This window comes from Ptychodera flava, chromosome 22 (assembly GCF_041260155.1).
Source record: "Ptychodera flava strain L36383 chromosome 22, AS_Pfla_20210202, whole genome shotgun sequence".
NCBI lineage: Eukaryota > Metazoa > Hemichordata > Enteropneusta > Ptychoderidae > Ptychodera > Ptychodera flava.
This window is the reverse complement of record NC_091949.1, coordinates 11,400,340-11,425,010: the sequence shown is the minus strand read 5'-3', so window position 1 is coordinate 11,425,010 and position 24,671 is coordinate 11,400,340. Positions and strand designations below refer to the sequence as shown.

At 36.7% G+C, this 24,671-nt stretch overlaps 2 protein-coding genes across 3 annotated transcripts in view; one reads left to right on the top strand and one right to left on the bottom strand.

Annotated features, from left to right (window-relative positions):
* Positions 1-1,785: 1,785 nt before the first annotated feature.
* LOC139122676 (tRNA methyltransferase 10 homolog A-like) lies at positions 1,786-13,134 on the bottom strand. 2 transcript variants are annotated; one of them, XM_070688285.1, is made up of 6 exons: positions 11,681-12,079; positions 5,847-5,997; positions 4,016-4,162; positions 3,501-3,647; positions 3,079-3,184; positions 1,786-2,539 (listed from the first exon to the last, which is right to left on the bottom strand). In XM_070688285.1, the coding sequence occupies exons 1-6, from the start codon at positions 11,875-11,877 to the stop codon at positions 2,154-2,156; spliced, it is 1,134 nt and encodes a 377-aa protein (XP_070544386.1). In that variant the 5' UTR covers positions 11,878-12,079; the 3' UTR covers positions 1,786-2,153. The 2 variants fall into 2 exon arrangements, with proteins under 2 accessions (XP_070544386.1, XP_070544387.1); XM_070688286.1 differs by lacking the exon at positions 11,681-12,079 and adding an exon at positions 13,006-13,134 and having other exon boundaries at positions 1,972-2,539.
* LOC139122674 (microsomal triglyceride transfer protein large subunit-like) overlaps positions 12,131-24,671 on the top strand; it is a 27,105-nt gene continuing 14,564 nt past the window's right edge. The window contains exons 1-4 of the mRNA XM_070688280.1: positions 12,131-12,775; positions 16,212-16,396; positions 21,350-21,580; positions 22,336-22,601. Coding sequence (XP_070544381.1) covers positions 12,730-12,775; positions 16,212-16,396; positions 21,350-21,580; positions 22,336-22,601 — 728 coding nt within the window. The 5' untranslated portion in view covers positions 12,131-12,729. The remainder of the gene's footprint in view (positions 12,776-16,211; positions 16,397-21,349; positions 21,581-22,335; positions 22,602-24,671) is intronic.

Sequence of the window (24,671 nt, the reverse complement as noted above, 5' to 3'; positions counted from 1 at the left end):
GCCAATGGCGCTTGGACATTATGACCGCCTAGTATTATCGGCATTTATCAACAACCACACTCACTGTGAATTAGACAGACCACGAAGTCAATGAGCAACATATAGCTGAAAGACTATTTTTCACATTGCGATTTTAAGCTCATTTTATGAGAAAAGAGACATGTATATGTATATGGAGAAAAAGCAGAAGACATATTTGTAAATTGTTTGTTAAGTGACAATCATATATGCATCTCTTGAAATTTTGTGGTTATAAGGTATAACAGTAGTGTAAGAATAATGAGGTATGAATAAGTTAGTAAAGCTAAGTTGACAGTAATTAAGATTACAAAATTATACACTAAGCTGGGGAAATCTGATTGAAATAAATGTTGAAAAGTAGCAAAGTCATGGTCATCTTTTGTCTAATACCTTGTGTAAGTTCATGAACTTTACATAAATCTTGCTATAGATTTGTTGCTAATGGGCAATAACTGTGTTTCAGATCATTTGAGAGCAATCTATCCATGACAGGTTTACTAGTAAATTGTAATATACTTCTATTTAAAGGAGAGAAACTTCAAATATTTTTTTTCCCTGTAATTTGCTGTGAGAACACATGGACAGATGCTCAAGACTCTATGCTGGTGCTACCTTGATAACTAACCTACAACTTGTAACGTCATTGTCTAACCTGTTCACCCCAATTTCCTGTAGACAGGTCCACACTCTCCATTGATAACATTGGGTTTGGGCCATACCATTGTAGTGAAAGACTGTAACATGTGAGGTTGTGGATACTTAATCTCTGGAATGTCAAAGTCTGTATATTGACTCAAGGATGTTTACTTAACAAATGCCTAGGGTCATCTCAAAAGTGAGAATCTAAACTATGAAATATGTTTTTTTTAATGCTTTTGATGCCCAAAAGACCATAGAAATCTCTTATACTTCGAATCAGCCATCCTGCATATTTCTAACATTCATCAAAACGTCATTTCTGTTGAACAACTCATAAAACAGTCCACAATGCAGGATTGGTGTACATTCCAAAACTACATATATGAAAGACCCCTAAAATCAATTACCTAGATAAAAAGGGGGGTTAGAAATTTCCCAAAACTATCTAACCGGCGCTCCGTTTGGCTCCATTTTTCGGAATTGGAACCTTGGAACCAGTCTATGTATCGGTATCAAATATCAACGCAGTCTGTTCAGCAGTTTTTGACTTTTTGTCGTTTACGGAAATGGACGACATCAAACACCGGTTGAAACCACCTCTATATCACAACTTCCAGTTGTGATAAAAAGGGCCTGAATAGATGTATAGATGTTTGAAAAAGGACTTAATGTTTTGGAAAGGGAAAATAAAAGAATTCCTTTCATGAAAGAAAAAGTGAATAATATAATTTCAAAAGTTGACAACTTTGTTTGAAGTCAAACAGCTGAACGGCGCCACCTATGGTCAAGATGGAAGATTACACATGAGCAGTACAACAGAAATCTGATGCCGTCTGACATAATTTCAGTTGTGGTTCTTGAAACTGACTGTGCCGAATTTCAAAGTGACACAAATTGTTTCTGATCAAAATGGTGAAAACGATTACAATTCCTGTCACTGCTATTATATCAGAAACTGAAAGTACCATATCTTTCAAAACAATAATTACAGTCTTATGTAAATATATCACCGAGTTGGTGAAACCTGGTGATGGGAAAATGTTTGGGTATCCATGGTAATAGGTCAGCACATTGGTAACTATTGGCAGAATGACGAAAAACTGTTCTAATTTTTTTCATACAGTCCAGATGTAAGGAGACTTCAATGGCATATTGTGTTACTTTCACTGTACCCGTATAGTCAAACTATTCTGTGTTCAATTCCTTTGAATGTCCTTGCACACATTAAATTCTGATAAACATTCTACACACCAATTCATATGACTGAGGTTCGATACTGATTTCAAGGGCAGCATCATACTATGTTATGAGGGAACAACAAAGGATTAAACGTTCCAGCCCCAACTTTCACTCCTTCATCACATTTTTGATAGTCCACAGTGTGATAAAGTCATGATTTATCGATAATTTTGCTGACAGGTATTCAAAGTACATGAAGTTCAAAGTAATAAGGCTACTTGGTACAGTGTAGATCAAAGAATATTGATTTATTATCATAAATCTGTTGACTGTTCATCCTCCTTATTTATAACAGACTCTGTTTCACAACCAACCTCATTGTCAATTTCACCACCTTTCCTATTATCATTACTTGTATCATTTCCAGGATCATCTTTATTTTCTTTTGCTTTACCTGATGATATTGCAATGGTTTCTTTATCAGTTTCTTCCTTATCTTCTGAAGATGATGCTGTTTCCTTGGTTACCTTCTCATCATCACCTGGACAAGGTTTATCACACTCCCTGGCGTGCCGATCATTGCCCTGTGATAATGCATCTCCGTTGTCAAGGTTACTGACTCCTTTCCTCTGTGGTATCACTGAGAAGAAGGCCTGCCTCCAGTCCCCAGATTGTACGTACTTCACAAGGATTTCAAACACTGAAAAGAGAAAGTGAAAAGTTAACAGACCACATCACCTTCATCGCTTGGTCTCTCACATCCATGTAAAATGAACACCAACATCAATTCTGTCTTTGGGCGGTGAGTAATAGCACATATCTTTGTATGGAAAATTGATGAATATCAACTTTTTCAAGCTAAACACCCTAATTAACGAAAGACAGATTAAGAATACTAAAGCTTAGTATTTTCTTTGCAAGTGAAGCAAAGTGGTGAATGAAATGTTTTATTGTTTTGAATACAGGAATGAATTTACCTGATAGTACTGAATGCCGAGTCACTGCAACTTCATATCAAGGGATAGAAACATGATATGTCGCTTCCAATACGTTTTCACCATGCAATGAAAATGAAAGCTCATGATACCCTATTAAGCCCTATGGTAAGAAAACAGAGCTATAGAAATACGTACAGCAATGATAGAAGCAGTTAACTTCTAAAGAACAGTTAAGGGACTATTCCTTCACAATTGCTGTAATGATACAATCACATCACGTCAAATGTATAATAGTACTTACCATGGTTGATGACAAGTACAGTTCTTGACTGTAGTTTAACATAGTCACTGATTGGCAACTGAGCATGAGCAATGCCTGCCTCCACAGCTCTCTTGTGACAAAGGCCCTAACAGACAAACAAATACACAAGTAAATAAATAAATAAAAAGGTACATAAACAAGTAAATATGTAAATAAATAAATACAACAGTAATCCCAACAAAAATGTGTAAAATTGGAGTTTCCATCAATAGACTAATTTTTTTCATCCATGAAGGGAAATAGACTCTCCAACTGCACTGGTTGTCTATCTATTGGAAAAGTTTTTGAAAATACCAATGAATTATTAGAGCTCTGTGTACATATACATGTAAGTACATTGCAGTCTACACACTAGGGATCGTTACCTCATCAAATCCAACAACAACAGACAATTTCGTTACCTTGTGGTGATTGTGGTCTACAAGACCACCAATGATGTAAATCTTGTCTTCGTCCAACGTCTCCAAGACATTGGGAGAATCTGACGTCAGGTACACTATCTTCTCTTTACTAAATATTTCAGTTGGTTTCTCAGACTTAATGTGAACCTAGAAAGTGCATGCAACAAAAAAACAAATGTACAGACAAATATGTCAACAAAAACCATATTACTAAGATGTACAGACAAATCTTTCGGCAAAATTTTCATGACGCCATTCCATTGAATAATATTTTTCAATTCACCCGACAAAGTCTAGGTGGCACAGCTAGATTTTACTATAAGGCCAGATAAGTTTTTTCCTTTAATTTTCTGTCATGTGTTACAAATGAAGCCATGTGGACAAGACATAAACAAACACATAAATAGATAAATACGTTCAACATGCCAATTTTTTGGAAGAAAACCATCACTACAATTAAAGAATTGTTGGTCCGATGACCACACTAACATTGTGTAAGACAAAAAGATACTTACATCCCAGTTCACATATCCAGGTGAACATTCGTTGAGTACATCGGCTGTTTTACCAGTCAGATTGCATAGATAGAACTGCAGTGGTTTGGGTGATCTGCGGTTTTCAGCGTAGCTTCTCTGGATCTGCTTAACAAACTGTCTTATATCCTGAGAGAGGACAAGGAAAACTGTCATTAAAGGTTTTCTTTTTCTTAACACCTGCTGCACACGAGAGAAATTAGCTAGGCAAAATACCATTGGAGGCTTTTTGCTGAGCCAATTTACTTTTGCGTGCAGACCATTTTTTGTGACTTTTCTTCCTTTTGTGCTGTTGAGCATATATCAAACATGTTCAATATTTTTTGAGCAAAATTCCTCACTGTGTGCGCAGAAGAAAGCAATTTTACTCACATCACTTCACTCAAGTGCATGCATGGAAATCACATGATTGTACAAAATGCTCACCCCACAGCATTGAAACCAATGATTTCCTCATTGATCTTAACCCTTGCTGATTAATCCCTCCATAGCAGGAAAAAACAGATTGCACATACATTAGCCTCTGAGTCTACATATGGTACTAGCCCTATGAGTATAGCTATCTGATTGCTATACCACTTCCCAAACTATGTTAGGCAGTGTAGCCAATAGCCGTACATAACCTCGCATTCACTTCTACCATGATTTGTTCTTGCAATGAGTTGGCATTCAGTGTCACATAAATATAGGGAAAATTTATTATCTCAAAAACACCCCGCAATTATACAGTGTCGCTCAAATTTGATCAGAATTGGTATATACCAGTATGGGTACCAAAGATCAACAATAAATGTTGTTTCTATCTGTTCAGTGCAGGAAAATTCTACATTGATGTTATGACAATGATTTCTGCACAGTACAACCAGAAAAACAACAAGAAATATTTTAAACCAGAAAAACAAGAATGACAAAAGTAAATAAGGTCTGAAACTTTAGGTACTGGAGGTCAACTTTAGCAACATGCATAGCAGAAACAGCAAGCCCCTCTTAGTTTGAGCATAGACAGTCTTCCTCCTTAAATGTCTATGGTTTGAGCAGGTGTATTAATATGTAACAGTTCATAAACAATGACAGGAAATGACTCAAGGTCAGTGGATTAGCCTGTTTCAGTCACTGGCATGCCACCACTCCTGCACATTTGCAGGATTTCCCTTTTTCTTACCTCATTTGCACATTTTTGACATTGACGTGTTCATTTGAACAACGTCACATCTCAACCCCTGCATCTACCTGTACACCAAATACTGAGATGGTAGCTTTGGCGGTATGGGAGCTTTTGTGTGTGACGGACATACATCCGCACATACATTCCCACATACATACATACAGACATACAGACGTCACCGACTCATCATATAAGCTCTTTTTGGTATTTATATACATACCAAATATGAGTTAAAAAATATAGAAAAGCTTTCAGTGATTGTTTAAGTCATAGTCCCTCCATAACAGTAATTGACGAACTGAACTCAGTGCACCAGTGTTGCCTACTAGTGGACTGTTAGATTTAGCTGTGTGCAGGCACTCTGGTAGTTGCATTAATGAACCAAGGTCATGGAGCACTGGATCATTCACACATGGGCGAATCTTTCAGTCTACCTTCCTTGTATAATAAGAGGAATAACATTCTTTTTATCTTGTCTTAAACATTTTTGGACTACACTACCCAAAAATGACAACAGCAATATTCTTGTTTATGGTCTGTATTGGTTTGTGATAAATGCTATCTTGGACTTTGCTAGAGGATTACATATTATTGTCATGAGTCATCTGAACATGAAATTTCATGCATCTTCTGGGATGGAAATATTACCTTGTTTGACATAAGATCATCATAGTCACAGTCAATAGCAACTTTAACCTGACTTGCTTCTTCACTAGCCATCTTGTAGATTTTCTTTGGTGGTTCTCCCGTCAACTGACGTTTTTCTTTATTTTTCCTTCTTTCAGTTTTCCTGTTTTTCCTGAGATCACAAAGGGTAAAAAAGACAAATATTTCACAAGTGACAGGTACTGTGAGAACCACTCCATAAATGAAGAAATGATAAGATTAAGAATGTCGCTAGTGCTGTTATAGTAAATGAGCATTGAAATGGCCCTTCCAGCATTTTATTCCCTCCTGCGCTTAATCAGCAAACTAATCATTGAAAACTACTAGTAATCACATGAGTGACCGACCTTCTCACACTTATGGGATAATGACAGCATGCATTATCTCATTGGTGAGGCAGCTCATAGTCATCTCGGGCATAAGGCATATACAAGGAAGTACTTTCAAATTTGTTGAACATGAAGAAGCTAAACATACATATATAAATAATCCAATTATACTCTTTTCAAAGGGTCTTAAAATTCTCATACTGTACAGAACTCTGGAATATACAATCCTCCGTAACTATCTTTAGTTTGTTATTCATTTTTCAAGTGTTTATGGTTTTTCGTTTCTAATTTTGACTTTATTTATAAAAGTAAGCAGTTATTCAGTTGGCCCGTGCTGTGTAAGAATATTTGCTTGGGTATGCGGTCATATGGGGTGCATGTTTTTTAATCTTCACAAAGTTACAAGCAACGGGTTCCTGCTTTGATGTACATGAAAGCGCTAAGAGGAATAGCTACAGTACACGTACAGTAGCTCGAGGTTTTGCCTGGGTATTTTACCCAGGCAAAATCTCGAGCTACTGTACTGCAGCTATAGGAGGGACTGTGATACAAAATTACTACTAGTCCCATTCTGTGAAGGCACATGATAGATGAAATTTTAACAACTTGACGAACTGCAATGGTGAAAGTGTGAAATCTGCTTTGATCTTGCAATTAGGCCAATACATGACAGCTCCTCCTTCGCAAGTAAATATGTCACAGTGAAAGGCTTCGTATTTTCCGTTTTAAATATTAGTTGAGAGAATCAAAAATTGACAGGGGAAAGTGTGCCAGTGAGGATGGCTAAACCTAGCTCATTCCCTGTGTGCGTTCCTATTAACACACAGCGTACACTGCGTACGTACGCAGGGCTAGCGAGAGAGTTGCCGACATCGACGGTTATTTACGAAAAAAGAATAAAAGACTGGCATTTTTGGAAGCGATCGAGTAGCTGAGGTAGGCAGGGATACGACTTGGGCCCAAGAACGCTGAATTTCGGCAGTAATTTGGCTTTTTACGTCAAGTCCAAAATGGATTTGAAGTCACCAACTCTACGTACGGGTCTTTGCAGGGCTGTGGTGAGCGGGGCTATTAGCTGTAGCGGAACACACAGCATCGTACGCAGGGCTAGGCTAAACCATGGATGTAAAAATAGCGTCAATGACACTGTAGCTCCCATCCTGGACTATTTAGTGTTTGTTCTCTGGTCAGATATTTGAACATGTGTGAAAGGGATAAAGTGCATGAAGTGAAAATACTTAAATGAAATGTACTGGAGACAGTGAAATATGTTTAATGTAATTATTCAGAATATAAAATGGAAAAAATACAGAATTAGATATATCGAATACTGTGATACAACCATTAACTCAACAAGTCATTTACAATGACATAGTCCCCACTTGTAATAGGAGTATTAGTCTTGATGGGGCAGGAAAATGTGGTCATTAAGAAGTATCACTGGAGTGTATATGTTGAGATCTATGGGCATCTATGTCATTGTTCCCAATTTGAAACACATGAGGCATGTCTAAGTTATGGTTCTAAATCGGGAAAAAAGATCAGACCTCTAGCAGTATTGGCCAGCCAAGAAATACATATGCGCATTATAAATGACGTACAAGATGTGACATCTTAAGGTCTAATATCCTATCAAAATTGGAGGGTATAGAACTTGTGGTTACTGAAATATGCATATATATGTATAATCAAGGTCAAAGGTCATCGAGGTCACATGACATTTTGAAAAAAAAAATTATATTGCTAATTAATCCCTATATGCCAAAAAATCAGATCTCTAGCTCTATTCGCTTGCCCAGAATTAGATGTGTACATAATTAATGAGGTAAAGCGTGTGTTGTCATAAGGTCTCCCATCCTACTAAATACAAAGGACATAGCACTTGTGGTACTTATTTATTGACATAAACATATATTTTAGGTAAAAGGTCATCGAGGTCACATGACATTTGGTCAAAAAATTTCTCTCCTATAGTTATCCCTATATACCAAAAATCAGACATCCAGCTCTATTGGCTCGCTCAGAATGAGATATGCGCATAATTATTGAGGTACAGTATGTGGCGTCATAAGGTGTCCAATCATACCAAAACATGAAGGGTGTAGCACTTGTGGTTACCGAGTTATGGACAAATATGTATATTTGAGGTCAAAGGTCACCGAGGTCACGTGACATTTTGTCAAAAAAATTTGTATTGCTAAGTTATCCCTATATACCAAAAATCAGACCTCTAGCTCTATTGGCTCGCTCAAAATTAGATATGTGCATAATTAATGAGGTACAATATGTGGCGTCATAAGGTGTCCCATCATACCATACATGAAGGCTGTAGCACTTGTGGTTACTGAGTTATGGACAAATATGTATATTTGAGGTCAAAGGTCACCGAGGTCACGTGACATTTTGTCAAAAAAATTGTATTGCTAAGTTATCCCTATATACCAAAAATCAGACCTCTAGCTCTATTGGCTCGCTCAAAATTAGATATGTGCATAATTAATGAGGTACAATATGTGGCGTCATAAGGTGTCCCATCATACCATACATGAAGGCTGTAGCACTTGTGGTTACTGAGTTACGGACAAATATGTATATTTGAGGTCAAAGGTCACCGAGGTCACGTGACATTTTGTCAAAAAAATTGTTTTGCTAAGTTATCCCTATATACCAAAAATCAGACCTCTAGCTCTATTGGCTCGCTCAAAATTAGATATGCGCATAATTAATGAGGTACAATATGTGGCGTCATAAGGTGTCCCATCCTACCATACATGAAGGCTGTAGCACTTGTGGTTACTGAGTTATGGACAAATATGTATATTGAGGTCAAAGGTCACCGAGGTCACGTGACATTTTGTCAAAAAAATTGTTTTGCTACGTTATCCCTATATACCAAAAATCAGACCTCTAGCTCTATTGGCTCGCTCAAAATTAGATATGTGCATAATTAATGAGGTATAATATGTGGCGTCATAAGCTGTCCCATCATACCATATATGAAGGGTGGTAGCACTTGTGGTTACTGAGTTATGGACAAATATGTATATTTGAGATCAAAGGTCATCAAGGTCACATGACATTTTGTCAAAATATCCGAGATATCTGCGTGAACGGATGGACTCACGGATGGACGAACAGACGGACATGACCCAATCTATAAGCTCACTGGACTTCATCCGTGGGGACTAAAAATTGTGTCACTGCATCCTTTTTGCAATATGAATACGATGAGAAACGAAATTTTTATTTTTCGTGGCCTTATACATGGGAGTCTATGGACGTGTAAACTAAAAATATGCAAATTTCACCACGATTTGCCCAAATTTGGGAAAGGTCACTCCTATGCACTTCCATACCAAGTTTCAAATCAATCGGACTTGTGGTTTCACAGCAGGAGATTTTTTGACCAAAAATGGGAGAAAATTACAAAAAAATTCATGAAAAATAGCAAGTCCAAGCACAGTCCCTCCACAAAACGGTCAAGAAACGCCACCAGTTTCTTTTGTTATGGTCCGGGTTTCGATTGGGCTTTCTGTTGATTTTACTGATGGGGATAATCCCGGATTATCACGCGTGCGGCGGGAGGTGTTAACAGTTACGTGCATAAAATTATCGTAAGCAGAAACTTAATTCTCCCAGAATGCATTCTGATTATTGTCTGCCATGAGTCTAAAGGCCAAAGTTTGTTTACATCTGCCTGCCGTGGAGTCATGCAGCGTGAACTATGTACAAGTTCGGAGACGATTTCGTCAATTTTGACGACTCCCATGTTGATTGGGACTTCATTTTGGAAGATAAAAATCCTTCGTCGACACGTACTGCTATGAAACCCAAGCCTTGCGTGGTCTTCCAATGTCCACAGTGTAGCAACCGATACAATCAGTTTGTATATAAATACCCATCGATGGATGACCACGGTCTCTCGTGGGTAACATACGAAACCCATACACGACATGATTTGTATCTCACTTGATCCTCAATCAGGAAAATCCATGGCAGAGAGTTTGGCACCCAGGCTTGGGGAGGTCATGTCACCAAAATGTCGCGACACTTGTAGGGTTTCTAGATTCTCTAAATTTGGCGGTCTGAGAATTCGAAAGATCGACAAAATCAAAACATTGGGTTCGGCAGTAACTTGTGTCTTTAAGAAAGAACAGATTCCGTCATGAACCTGATTGCCTACTTTTGAGAAGACTGAACGATCGGTAGGGCCGCACTTGACACCTCTGAACGATCGATAAAGGAGAAAAAAAGGGTCGGAAAAAACGTTGCACTATTACCATAACGCCAACTCTCAATGGGTCGACGCACGGTCGACGGGAGCACCTTGCAAAACCAAGGTCATCGTAAGAGTTCCTTGATTTCGTGCATTGAATTTTGTTGAAACGATCAAAAATTTCAAATCGAACTCTCAAAGTTTGGAACTGAGGAATTATCATGTTAAATCGATATCAAAGGGAGTAAGGAAGACATTTTAGGATTTTCCCATGTAATGCAGATACGACTCGTCGATCCAAAGCGACGCCATTTTGTTTTCAGTTGAAAATATAAACGCGGCAAAAAAGACTAGTTTTCTTGTCGAATTAGGTCTCAAAATAACAACACAACACGATTCTCTATTTTTTCGAAGTCTTTGCCTTGTTAGGAGGTGCATGACTTACTTTTTTGATGAAAGGTGAAAAAACAAATGGGGGAGTAAAATTCACAGTGTTTCCGAAATGCATGGCGTCGGTCGAGATCACCTCATGGCTGAACTCAGCCATAAAATATCATCCAAGATTTCTCGATAGTGACCTAGATCTTTAAGAAACTGTTTTACTCATCTTCTCACCAGTCTTCAAATACATGCGAAACAGTGCAGAAAGATGAAAATAAAGTAGCTTGATTGACTGAAAATCGTAGGATACCGGAGCAGGACCGTGTCACAAGACGCCACTGAAACAAGACGCTAACTTGCCTATGACGTCATTCGCTTCCTGCGTCCACCGCAACGCGGACTGTTGCAACTGTGTAGGTGATTAGCACCTTTGAACAAAAGTGTTTCTTGACCGTTTGTGGAGGGACCGTGGTCCAAGATACTGACCCAAGATGTGCACAATCATTTAATGTCAGCCTAAAGTACTTACATGCTAATTTTCATGTAATCTGCTCAGTGGTTATTGAGTTTTTTCAATTTTGACTGTTTTTACATTTTTTCACTTAATTTGCATATTTTTGGCAATGACAACTTCATTTGAACAAAATCTCATCTACAGCCCATCATCCATGTACACACCAAATATCAAGATGAAATGTACAGCGGTTTTGGAGTTTTTGATGTTGACGGACAGACATACAGACATACAGACATACAGACACACAGACATACAGACATACAGACATACATACATACAGACATTTCCCTAGCCTATAAGAATAGCTTCCATTGCCATATATACATATGGCTATGGGAGCTAGTGAAAATGGCTAAACTAAGACGCGACTGACCTCATTTCTTCCTTTCTTTGTAACCATTGTTGGTGTTTCAAAAGTCTTTTCTTTTGTCTCTTTGACATTGGACTCGACTCCCCTTCCTGCAAACAGATGTCGCCACCCCCCTCACGACATTTGGATGTAACTTTGGGATCGCTTTCGGCATCTTCTGGTTCAGCTGTCCTACCGTCCGCTTTCTCGTCATTCATCATTTCATTCCCGCTCAGAAAATCAAGTGAGACTGACGACAGAGAAGAAATAGCCAGTAATGTGCATACAACTTGCAAAATATCGCTAGAGGGATATTTACAGTTTCGTTTCGGCAAACGTTGTATTTAAACACATTAATTAGTGAGTAGTTAGTGAAAAAACAGCCGGTCACGACATTTTCATGGGCGCAGACATCTTTACTTTGAAATCTCGCGAACATTGAAATCTCGTACTCATGTCTCGGATGATAATTACATTTCCTCGAGGGCGCAGTTTATCGAGAAAACAGCTGAACGCAGTTCGTCACGTCGCGGGTTTGCAAATTTTGAGTCAAAATATCTACCCTTTGATAAAAGTGTGTGTGATATCGTTAAAGTTGTTACCAAAATACACTAAAAGTCAAGTAACACGTAACCAAAAGCCGATTTTTCCGAAGAACATTAGGTTTGAACAATAGCACTTCCGGGTTTATTAGCAAACAATACCAACATGCAAAATTATCTTGAGCGCAAATATCAAGTTGTTTATTTCACTTCGTGGCAGCCTACGCAACTTCGACATTGTTCCGTGTCCTTCCATCACTTTGAAACGAAGGCCCGAAAAGTACGCTTTAAATTTTAGCAGCTTCTAGGCTGACGTGTCCGAAAGCTTGTAATCTTTCTGACTGCAATCAGTGCAACCAATCACTTGACTTGTTTGGAAGTCTTTGGGGGTCCCTCGCCTGTTGAACTTTGATCGCATATCGCCGATCTTTGGGCCTCTCGATCTCGCTAATACCCGGTGTCAATATATAACTGGACGTAGTTCACATTTGCAGAGATAGTAGCGTCACTTTGTCCCTCTTCTCAACGAAAATGAAAATTCGGGTCGAAGCTTTGCTTGTGTTCATTTCGTCTTCAGGTAAGTTTGAAACAAAGTTTTTAACAGCCGTCATCGTTTTACATCCAAAGTTGTTTACTAGTCAGGGACATTGAGAGAACAATAGAGATCAGCTGTGCGGAATACTAGTATTGTTCACACAGTGAATAGAAAATGTGTTTGCTGACTTAGCAGTGCAACTACAAATATCTTGAAAGTCGATGACTCGGAATATTGCCTCTTTCCGAAACACAGTTTTGATTTCGATTCACCACTGCACCAGATAGCCTTGGGTAGAAAACGCTTACTTCATCATTTCCTGACATGAAAACCCTGTTGAGGCAAACAACCTAGGTAAGGTCACACAGAAACAATAGGGTCAACGCTCTGCAAGCAGAACTAATTGACACGTGGTGAAGACAATGTCTTTTTACAATGAACAATAATGCACGCACTGAAGTGTTTATAACCTTCAACATTTCCACCTAAAATACAGACACGTTAAATTGTATCAATGTACAACCTCCTATGGCAACTTTTGACATTACCACCTTTCACCTACATGCATTCACAGAAGAGTCCTTGTATAATACTATGCCAGCATAAATATAATGGCAATATAAATGAGTAATTACTCTGTAGGTAAGAATTCTGGGTAGGGAAGCGGTCTTTTTTAACAGTCAGTGCAAACATGGAGATCAAAAAACTTAAAACTTGTCATCATAATGTAACCTGTAACGTGTGATTCCATATAATGACATTGACAGGGAATCAAGCTTGCACCAATTTACATTTTTAATTTGAAATATATTCTGATGAAGTAGGTTGCTGATTTGGCAATTGTTGCATAACAAAATGAGTACACATAATCAACCTATTCATTTTTTTCATAGCCAATGATTGGTTGAAATCATTGTAAAACCTTTATGCAACTTAAAATCTTTGCATGCAATTAATTTGCCATTGTGAATTTAATTGTTACACCATTACCATTAATGTAATTTATTAGAATAGCTGTTCATGCAATGCCAATTATATTGTGTGAATTTAGTGAAATCTAGCTTTGTAGCCTTTTAAATGTGTAAAGTTAGGTTAGCATTATATGAACATTTCTCAAAACTTGTAAATGGTGAGAAAGCAGTTTCTGAATCAATTGTATCATTTTTCAGTAGCCATGCATGCATCATGTAATATGGTTAAAAAAGTATTACGCTGTATCACTTATACATGATAGAGAACAAGAAAATTGCTGATAGCAAGTTTTAAAAAGCGTCGAATGATGATTGCTGCAATAATTTCTTCCATGAGAAGGATGACAATGAGATATATTGTATTTGTTGTAAGAGAAGAAATAATGAGTATCAGGCTTGTCAGGTTTTCATAAGTGTTACGGATTGTGAAGATAGCTTATCAAGCCATTGGCTGTACATTATATTTTTTCTGCCATTTGTCAGAAATTCCACAAGCTTCAGAACTTTTTGCCATAAATTTTGCAATCTGCTGAACTTCATTGGAAAGTTGCACCTCTTGGTAGTGAATCAGTGGAATTGCTTCTAAATGAAATGCAAACTGAATCCTGATGCAATTATAAATGTGTTTTCAATGATTCACTTTATGCTGACACATCTTATCTGTGAATGAAACTCCATTTACTCATGTTGACACGTACATGTGTCCTATTGGACAGTAAACGATGAATGAATGAAAGAAATCGCCTTGATGCAGAGACATCCTTCAAATTTTTTTGAACATGCATCTTGCGTAATGGCTGGGGATAGGAAAGTTTGACTTTTTGATTTTTGTGAGATTATCAGTTAATCTGGTACATTAGGAAATTCAAATCGGCAAAAAAGTCGTAAGTGCATTTGATTAAAATGAAATATCCCTTCCTCTGAGATTGTTACAATACATCAATCTCTTTGAATCTCTTTAAATCTCTTAAACATTCTTGAAAAACATGTCCCTACATGTGGTTCAATTAAAAATGCCGATTGAGGTTTATCACTTCCCAACAAATAAAAACCTACTATCTGTTCAGATATGTATACTCTAAAATTGGTTTTCTCTGTAAATTGCCGTCAACTTTTGCAAAACTAGTTTACCAACAGAATTGCAGAATTGAAAGTTTTCCATGTCACCTTTGAATCTTCCCTATCTTTGTTTCAAAATTTTGTGAGTTTTTCTCATAAGACTTACTGAAACAATAGAAACTCGAGAACAATATTCCAAATTAATTAACATCCACTTCTTCAAGCATGGTCGTCATAAAATGTCACTACATGTAGGGTGCTGTGACTATTTCATAAAATCTTGTAGCCCATCACAGAGAAGTTCCCTGCCAATGTATTATGTATGACTATAAAATTGTCAATAGAGAAACTATTATGTAGTTTTTGGAGTTGACTATTTAATGAATTAAACTGCATAATATAGGATTGAAAATCATCTGATCATAAAATTCTCTCAAAGTAGTATATTCAGGGTCAGTTTTTTCCCAGGGGTTATCTCAAGTCCCATGGTCAACCTAGCTTATGTTTAACTGAGGCAAAACTCTAGTTTAGTGTACAATATAAAAAAAAGCACGCTTTAGATTGCTACTATCAATGTACATGGGTACAAACTTCATTGACGTGTACTAAAATTATTGGATGACACCAAGGAACTTTGATCCTTCCTGTTAAAATATCACTGTTGTGCATATTAAGATCTGATGGCGCCAAGCCAGACTTTGGTGATTTGACAATAGTAGTTAAAATTAACACCTTGGGACATATGTTATGCCTGATCTGTATTATTTATAGAAGCCTGTCAGGACAAAATTAGAATGCATGTATACAGTAGTAAATTATCACGTTCTTTTGTTTTAAGGACTTCTTACATTGCAAGTGTGTAATTGATATTTTAATGCATAGAGCGATCATCTTCAGTACAGTGACTGGTAACATTGCATTGACACATAAATTGCATGCTGTACTGTACCCTGTAGTCTGTATGTATATGTTTAATCTGGACTTTGTCATCAAGTGTTGAGGGTTATAAAGTTTATTAGAGGAACCAATATTACAATCTGTCATGTATGTTCCAAAGTATTCAGACAGAGATGTAAGAACCATTACCAGGAATACTCAGATTGGTATCGTTTACTAGTAAGATGATGAGTAACTTATTTTCTAACCTCTGCATTGCAAAATACTTGTATTGTTAAGAAGCTTTCTTAAGTGTACTTTGACCATATAAAGTTTCTCTATCTTGTCTACAGTTTAGGACTGACCTATGAGACAGGGAAATAAACTTGAACAGCTTTCTGGAAGACAACTATCATGTGAAAGGCTTCTTTTATAAATACAAATTTACCAATTTGAAGACAGTTTGATAGAGCATTCTTTTTCTTAATATTTGTATCATATTACCCAAAATTGTTGATGCTGTAGCAAAAAAACTGACTCTCATACATTTTTGAATATTTCTCTTCCTGTAGTATTAGCACTGAACTATGAGGCAGGAAAATCATACAAATATGACTACAGGACCACACTTCTACTGAATGAACCAACATCTGATGGGCACTTACCAACCAAGAGCAGTGTTGGATTTGAACTGGCGGCAACTGTTGACATCAGCTTACAATGGCAAGACGCTGAAAATCAGTTGATAAAGATACAAGTAAGTTCATGTTACCATGGCAACATCACATATTTGTGTACCCTGAAAATTCTTAATCTTTCTGGTGTGAAAATTTGTTGCCATTGTACATGCAACTAACTGACACATATGTCTACCGTATATGTTTACAAAGTTTGTTTGTATGTTGACAAATAACATTATTAACACACAAAAATTCTTTACGGTTATATTAGTACATGTATCATTATCAAAGTGCTATTTCATTTCCTTTAGAAACCAATAAAGTTTAGATAGCCTAAGTATACTCAGATGCCCTAGCTACATCATCAAAGTTTTTCTGAAAAAATTACTGCTATATAAAAATCTGATGGATTTTTGTAAATGTTTTCCGATTACATAAATGTTTATGTTCCTCAAAAAAATCATGCAAAACTTTACTAACACCACAAGATTCTTTGCATAAGAATTGTTTAGATTTCTACTTTGTTTTTGAAGTCTGTCTATGCCTTGAAATTTTATATTCATGAAATACCTTTTAAGTTGACAATTAAAATGTTATGAGTGTAGTGTGAACACAAGTACATGTAAGTCATCCTTTTGGTGTAACTTTGTGTGCTTTCTGTTATTTGTTTGAAGTTGGTTGTGTGAATCTACTCTTTGTAGTTTTTATCACAACTGGAAGTTGTGATATAGAGGTGGTTTCAACCGGTGTTTGATGTCGTCCATTTCCGTAAACGACAAAAAGTCAAAAACTGCTGAACAGACTGCGTTGATATTTGATACCGATATATAGACTGGTTCCAAGGTTCCAATTCCGAAAAATGGAGCCAAACGGAGCGGCGGTTAGATAGTTTTGGGAAATTTGTAACCCCCTTTTTTAACTAATTGATTTTAGGGGTCTTTCATATATGTAGTTTTGGAATGTACACCAATCCTGCATTGTGGACTGTTTGTGAGTTGTGGAACAGAAATGAGGTTTTGATGAGTGTTAGAAATATGCAGGATGACTGATTCGAAGTATAAGAGATTTCTATGCTCTTTGGGCATCAAAAGCATTAAAAAAAACATATTTCATAGTTTAGATTCTCACTTTTGAGATGACCCTAGGCATTTGTTAAGTAAACATCCTTGAGTCAATATACAGACTTTGACATTCCAGAGATTAAGGGACAGACCATTAGATCTTGGGAGGGGGGGGTGGTCAAAAACAGAAGAAAAAAAATTTTCAGAGCAGAAAGTTTGGAAAAAAAAAATCTTCAAATAGTTTGCAAAATAAAAAAAAATAAATAAGAAGACAAAGGCGTAAAAAAAAATCTGCAAAAGTCTTTAAAATTTTGAATTTTTTTTGGCTTTTACCTACAGTAAGCAACTTTCTGTATTTTTAATACATCCTCCCGGCACATTTTTAATTTTAATTTATACATTTAGAGTGACTGTATCCCTTATACTGGAAGTTGTGATTATCTTATCTTTTCAGGACTTTTGTATTCTGATCACTTGAAAATTATGAAATTATAGAGCCTGTTTTCTACTTGTTTCCTGTGTACAAACCAAGCAGGTACATACACTAGGTAAAACATTGAAACTATGGTATGGTTGTCAAGACAGAAAGTTGTATTTGCCTTTTAAGATCAAGGTAAACAGATGCAGGCCACATCAGTTTCATTTTTTTCACAGCATTTTTTACAATGATGAATGCAAGAATGGGTGAACAAGTAGAAACACGTCAATAATGATAAAACAACATATCAAGTCATTATGTATTATTTTGCTTTTAAAAAGGCATTTTCAATTCTTTTTTCTCAAAAACAGCCTCAAATAACAACAGCAACACATGTTTTAACATTCAACAATACACTACGTAGAATGCCATCGATCCAACAAATCCCAACACAAAAACACATAAGAGGGTTGAACTTTGAAAGTTTCTCGATAGCAAATACTGAATAAATCTGCATGGTAATCGTTTTTGTGTAGCAAATTTCAAAGAATTGGACAAGCCTTTCAGAGAATACAGATTTTTTGACCATGAATGGCATAAATTGCCCAAAAAGACAAATATTGAAATTTCAACACATCTATACACATCCAATCAATTTGGACATGCTGCTACAGAGAAATAGATGTTTTGATCAAAAAAGGGCAACAATTGCTCTAAAAACACAAATATGCAAATTTCACTATATTATTTAGCTTATTTTAGCTTCTCAGCTTGTCAAAATCAATTGTAAATCATGAGATATGCATGATGTTTGGTGGGGTGAATGTAGGCATTTCACCACGCAGTAGAAAGGGAAGCCAGGAAACCAAAATAGTCAATTTTCAAAACTATACGAAGCTACTGAGGAGCAAGAAGACCATGTTTCAGAGGAAGATGTGTAATCCGAAAAAAATGCTCCCAAAGTGCCACCAAATAACACCATTTTTATCTCTATTTTTCAAAAGCTCCAACTGCAGGAGGGGACACCCCTCCTGACCACCCCCCGCAAAAATACTCCAAAGTGCTACCAAATAACACCATTTTAATCTCTATTTTTCAAAAGCTCCAACGGCAGGAGGGGGACACCACCTCCTGACCACCCCCGCAAAAATACTCCCAAAGTGCCACCAAATAACACCATTTTAATCTCTATTTTTCAAAAGCTCCAACGGCAGGAGGGGGACCCCTCTCCTGACCTCTTCCCAGTGACCGCTTGCGTGGCCGCTTGTGGTGCTGGGCACCACATGTTTGCCCTCTTTATCTTCAGACAGCGACGAACGAAAAAAAAATTATAAATCTGAAAATTTACTCTGAAAAAAAAAATTTGCACAGCTAATCTCAATTGGAAAAAAAAAATTTCAGAAATTTACAATAGTAAAAAATTTTTCACAATTTCATTGTGACCACCCCCCCTCCCAAGGTCTAATGGTCCATCCCTAAGTATCCACAACCTCACATGTTACAGTCTTTCACTACAATGGTATGGCCCAAACCCATTGTTATCAATGGAGAGTGTGGACCTGTCTACAGGAAATTGGGGTGAACAGGTTAGACAATGACGTTACAAGTTGTAGGTTAGTTATCAAGGTAGCACCAGCATAGAGTCCTGAGCATCTGTCCATGTGTTCTCACAGCAAATTACGGACAGGGAAAAAAATTATTTGAGAAGTTTCTCTCCTTTTAAAATAGAAGTACAACCGCGGCAAAGCAAGTGCATAGGTAACTGATTGTAATACAAACACTAATAGTAATTAATATGTAGTCTAACTTCGCCTTGTTTATCTATACTTTGTCACTGTCAGTAAGAAATCTCAGCAGGGTGGCGTTAAATGGTACTGTCTTCAGGAAGTCCATGCCAAGTTGATTTCTTATATTTACGTTTGGCAAGGAGACTTCTCATATCTAAACCAAGCACCCTGTGGTTTATTAGCTCTTTATCAGTAAAATAAAGATGCCGCTTCTATACTTTAAGGTTTTCCAGTACTTGTTGCTATTGTAGTTTCTGTTTGTATTACAATCAGTTATCTATGCACTTGCTTTGCCGTGGTTGTATATTACAATTTAAAGCTGTCATGGATGGATTGCTCTCAAATGATCTGAAACACAGTTATTGCCCATTAGCAACAAATCTACAGCAAGATTTATGTAAAGTTCATGAACTTACACAAGGTATTAGACAAAAGATGACCATGACTTTGCTACTTTTCAACATTTATTTCAATCAGATTTCCCCAGCTTAGTGTATAATTTTGTAATCTTAATTACTGTCAACTTAGCTTTACTAACTTATTCTAACCTCATTATTCTTACACTAGTGTTATACCTTATAACCACAAAATTTCAAGAGATGCATATATGATTGTCACTTAACAAACAATTTACAAATATGTCTTCTGCTATTTCTCCATACCGGTATATACATGTCTCTTTTCTCATAAAAATGAGCTTAAAATCGCAATGTGAAAAATAGTCTTTCAGCTATATGTTGCTCATTGACTTCGTGGTCTGTCTAATTCACAGTGAGTGTGGTTGTTGATAAATGCCGATAATACTAGGCGGTCATTATGTCCAAGCGCCATTGGTGGTATTTTTTAACATAATGACCATAGGTCATTATCACATCTGGAAGTTGTGATATAGGGTTAGCTTCAACCGGTGTCAGACAGACTCAGTGTCCATTTTCCGTAAACGACAAAAAGTCAAAAACCGCGTGAACAGACTGCATTGATATTTGGTACAGATATTCAGACTGGTTCCAAGGTTCCGATTCCGAAAAATGGAGCCAAACGGAGCAGGGGTTAGATATTTTGGGAAATTTCTAACCCCCCTTAACTAATTGATTTTAGGGGTCTTTCATATATGTAGTTTTGGAATGTACACCAATCCTGCATTATGGACTATTTAATGAGTTGTGGAACAGAAATGAGGTTTTGATGAATGTTAGAAATATGCAGGATGGCTGATTCAAAATATCAGAGATTTCATGGGCTTTTGGTAATAAAATTGATAAAAAACAACATATTTAATGTTTTAGATTTCTCACATTTGTTATGACCCTTAACATTACAGACTTGATGACATAACTAGCTGCTGGACCTGTTTACTGGCGCATTGATTTAAAGACAAAGATCGTTTTATTTTGTGATAAGGACGTGTGATTTCGTAAAACATAGTCTATTAGCCTGGAAATGTGATTTTTGCGAATATTGCTTACCCCACTGACAAACAGTGTGGTTTGAAAATGGCTGGAATTCGCTACTTCGGGACTTTGTTTTGTGTGTGCATTTACTGACAAACTCCAAACCCGCAGCACCTACCCATTCAGTATTTCATGTACAGGTGTACCCAGAGATAGAGTAGTTTCACAATGTGCCAGTTGTGATCAAGTGCCATTGGCGCTATGTACTTTTTAATTCATATTAATGTACAAGAATTTTTATCACATTTTCCAAAGTGTGACTACTGTATGCCAGTCTCATCGCAAGTTTTCACTTCTCCCTCACAAAACACAGGTTTCTGAAAGTAAAGTTGGCAATGCTGTTCCCAGGAAGAAGGCAGATACCGTTTTCAGCAAATCAGAGAGTTTCGGTGTGATCTCCAAAGACCCAGTGTATGTACATTTGAAGAACGGTAAAATAACACAGCTGTATGCATCCGTAGAGGAACCTACGTCATCACTCAACGCCAAAAGAGGAATTGCAAGTTTACTTCAAGTACAGCACCAAGATGGAAAAGTCAATGAGGTAGTCTAGTCACTTTTTATTTTTTGTTCATCTGCTATTACATCCTTGGTTAGATATCCTTCTCCGATAACAGCGATTTGTTGGTATATATTTACTGAGTCAGGATCTTTTAAGATGCACAAGTTACGGTGACATGAAATATAGCCTAGCTTTTTTAAATCTTGATAGAGTAAAATTTGAGTTGACACATATAGGGCTCAGTGCAATGTAATCATAACCGCAACAACAGAAGAAATTATTACTCAAATACAAGATTATGATGTATTACAATACTTTAATGTTTTCAAATGGTAAATTCCAAGGTATTGTTTTGCGACATATGTACATGTATAGTTGCAATTGATTTTCATGATTTCAATGTGAGGAAAATGTAATATTTATTGAAAAATGTGATCTTTCTGCAAATTGAAGTAACATTTTCCACATTGAATGACAAGCAAAACAAATAACATGGATGGACAAAAGAAAGAGAGAGAGAGAGAGAGAGAGAGAGAGAGAGAGAGAGAGAGAGAGAGAGAGAGAGAGAGAGAGAGAGAGAGAGAGAGATCAATAGATGGATTTTTAGATATGTAGATAGACAGACATAGATAGACAGATAGATAGATAGATAGATAGATACATGTAGACAGACAGACAGATCAATATATGGATGGATGGATGGATAGAGATATAGATTGACAGACAGACAGATAGACAGACAGACAGACACACTGATAGACTGCTCTATATCTGTAAACTGTTCAATTATCTTCCAGATTGATGCCTCTGGTGACTGTACAGTGGAGTACCTCGTCACTGAAGACAGAATAGTCAAAACCAAAGATGCAGACAGTTGCAAGAGACCAGCTGAGGGAGAATTCTCCAATCCAAAGAAGATACTTGGAGTTGAAATGGAATCAGCCATCACAACAACCTACCTTCTCTCTGAAGATAAAAGCATTGCTAAAACAATCTCTTCTATTGAGTCTCACACTGGCAGGATTGTTATCAGAAAATCAATTGCCACATCTGTCTTGTCAAGGTATGTAAATATTCACAATTTCCATCGGGCAATCGTGTTACATATCATTTAGATATATAATTTACATCTAATATGACAGTTTTAAAATTAAAGTTTGGCGAAAGTTCAAAATTTAATTTTTGATGTTTTGATGATGAGTGGTTTTGAATCAATAGAATTCTTCCATTGTTCTCATTTAGTTGTACGGAACATTAATTTAAAATATGAAAAATATATTCATTCTTGTATTTTGTATATGTGAATGAGTACAGGTGTACTATTCCCACCTGCTTTCTGCCCAACTTCATTTTCTTAACCCTTTCATCGACATGGTCTGGCCCAAACCCATTGTTATACCGGTAAGTTGTGGACCTCTTAACAGGCGTTTGGGGATAACCAGGTTAAATGCACAAATGGCAGTTTACAACATATTTTTGTTGCTATTGCTCATCAACCAAAATTTGTAAGAACAGGCATATATTCATCAGACTGTCACTTGGTCCAGTCCTGTCCCTTTAAGCAGGTCACCAATGTAGCTGTCAGAGTTCCCTAAACGTAACTGGTCATTATTGGTACATGTATGGACCGATCACTTACTTTAATCATAGACTCTAGTCTACATGTATTGTTATACTCATCCATTGGACTGGTCACTATTGGTCACTTGTCCAGATCAGCCATTAGTAATGACAAGTCGCTTTTCATCCCTTTATTCGTACCAATGGATGGCCAGTCAGAATTATTTTTGTTCAAGTGTACATGTACATTGGTCACTAGGCTAGACATAATCAGGGTTGACTGTCACCACTCCATTGCTGTTGCTACTCTTAGACTGTATCGTGCTCCATGCAGTAAAGTTACATGCAGTAACTCATAAATGCAAATCCGTTGGAATTTGTGCTCTCATATGGTTCATGATTTATAGTAGTTTCTTACTGGGGAAACGAAACCTTGTGACACAAAACTCTAAATTTCAGTCTAGGGTCATCTATATAAAAAGAGCGCTGATTTTATAAACCAATTATTAACCTTTAACCCCATTTCTCTGTACATAGGTTAGGGATAGGTCCACCTTTTCTGTGGGTTTGGGCCAAAGCTTGGTGGTGAAAAGGTTGCACTGTATAATTATCGATAATATGTTGACTTCTGAGTGGGCAATTTGGTCATTATGATTTATTTATTTTATTTTTTATTTATTTATTTAAATCAGGCTCAAGGCCCATAGACGTTACATAAAAAAAGGGAAAAAAATGGTAACAGAAAGTACAATTGTTCACATTCAAAAACCGACAAAAATACTAGCTAGTATAAAATATTTCTCCAATGCCTGCACTGATATGAATCTATATATGTACAATTATAAATATTCTTGACGTAAAAATTTGTGCATTGTTGTATTCTACTGATAAAATTATGAACACACTTACGCATTAACTCGCCAAATGATAACACAGAGAACGTAACAAACATAGTACTAGCACTACATCACCTAGAGAGATTAAAAAGCCGTCTAAAACAATTGTTATATGCAACACGAATTTTGCTGTATGAACTTAATTCAAAATTTGACCAAAGATGACAACAATATAAATTTGAACAGAAAGACTTGAATAACTTAACTTTAACTTGACTAGAGCAATATGCAAATTTTCTGAAAAGAAAGTTGCCACGGATATAAAGTAAACGAACTTGTCTGCTTATGTCATCGTCATCCATAAAACTACTTAGAATAAAAACACCAAGATACTTGTATGAATTTACAAAAGTGAGATTCAACCCATTAAGATGAACAACGGGCACATTCAGAAGTTTAAACCCACTCGGAATAATCATCATACAGACAGTTTTTTTCTGATTATACAAAATATCGTGTTCACTAGCATAGATCTCACAGACATAGATAAGTTTCTGCAAGCCTTTGCTTGAGGGACTAAAAATGATTAAATCATCAGCATAGCAAATATGATTTAAAATTCTACCGCTAAATAAACAACCAATTATACAAGTCGACAAACGAGAGCTCAGCTCATCAATATATACATTAAACAAAAGTGGCGAGAGAATGCCTCCTTGCCGAACACCGTTTAAAAC

Coding starts and splice junctions, on each gene's coding strand:
- LOC139122676 (XM_070688285.1), bottom strand. CDS start 11,877: ATGATGAATGACGAGAAAGCGGACGGTAGGACAGCTGAACCAGAAGAT. Junction 3,648..4,015: donor CTGGATATGTGAACTGGGAT/GTAAGTATCTTT, acceptor TGCACTTTCTAG/GTTCACATTAAGTCTGAGAA. Junction 3,185..3,500: donor TAGACCACAATCACCACAAG/GTAACGAAATTG, acceptor TTTGTCTGTTAG/GGCCTTTGTCACAAGAGAGC.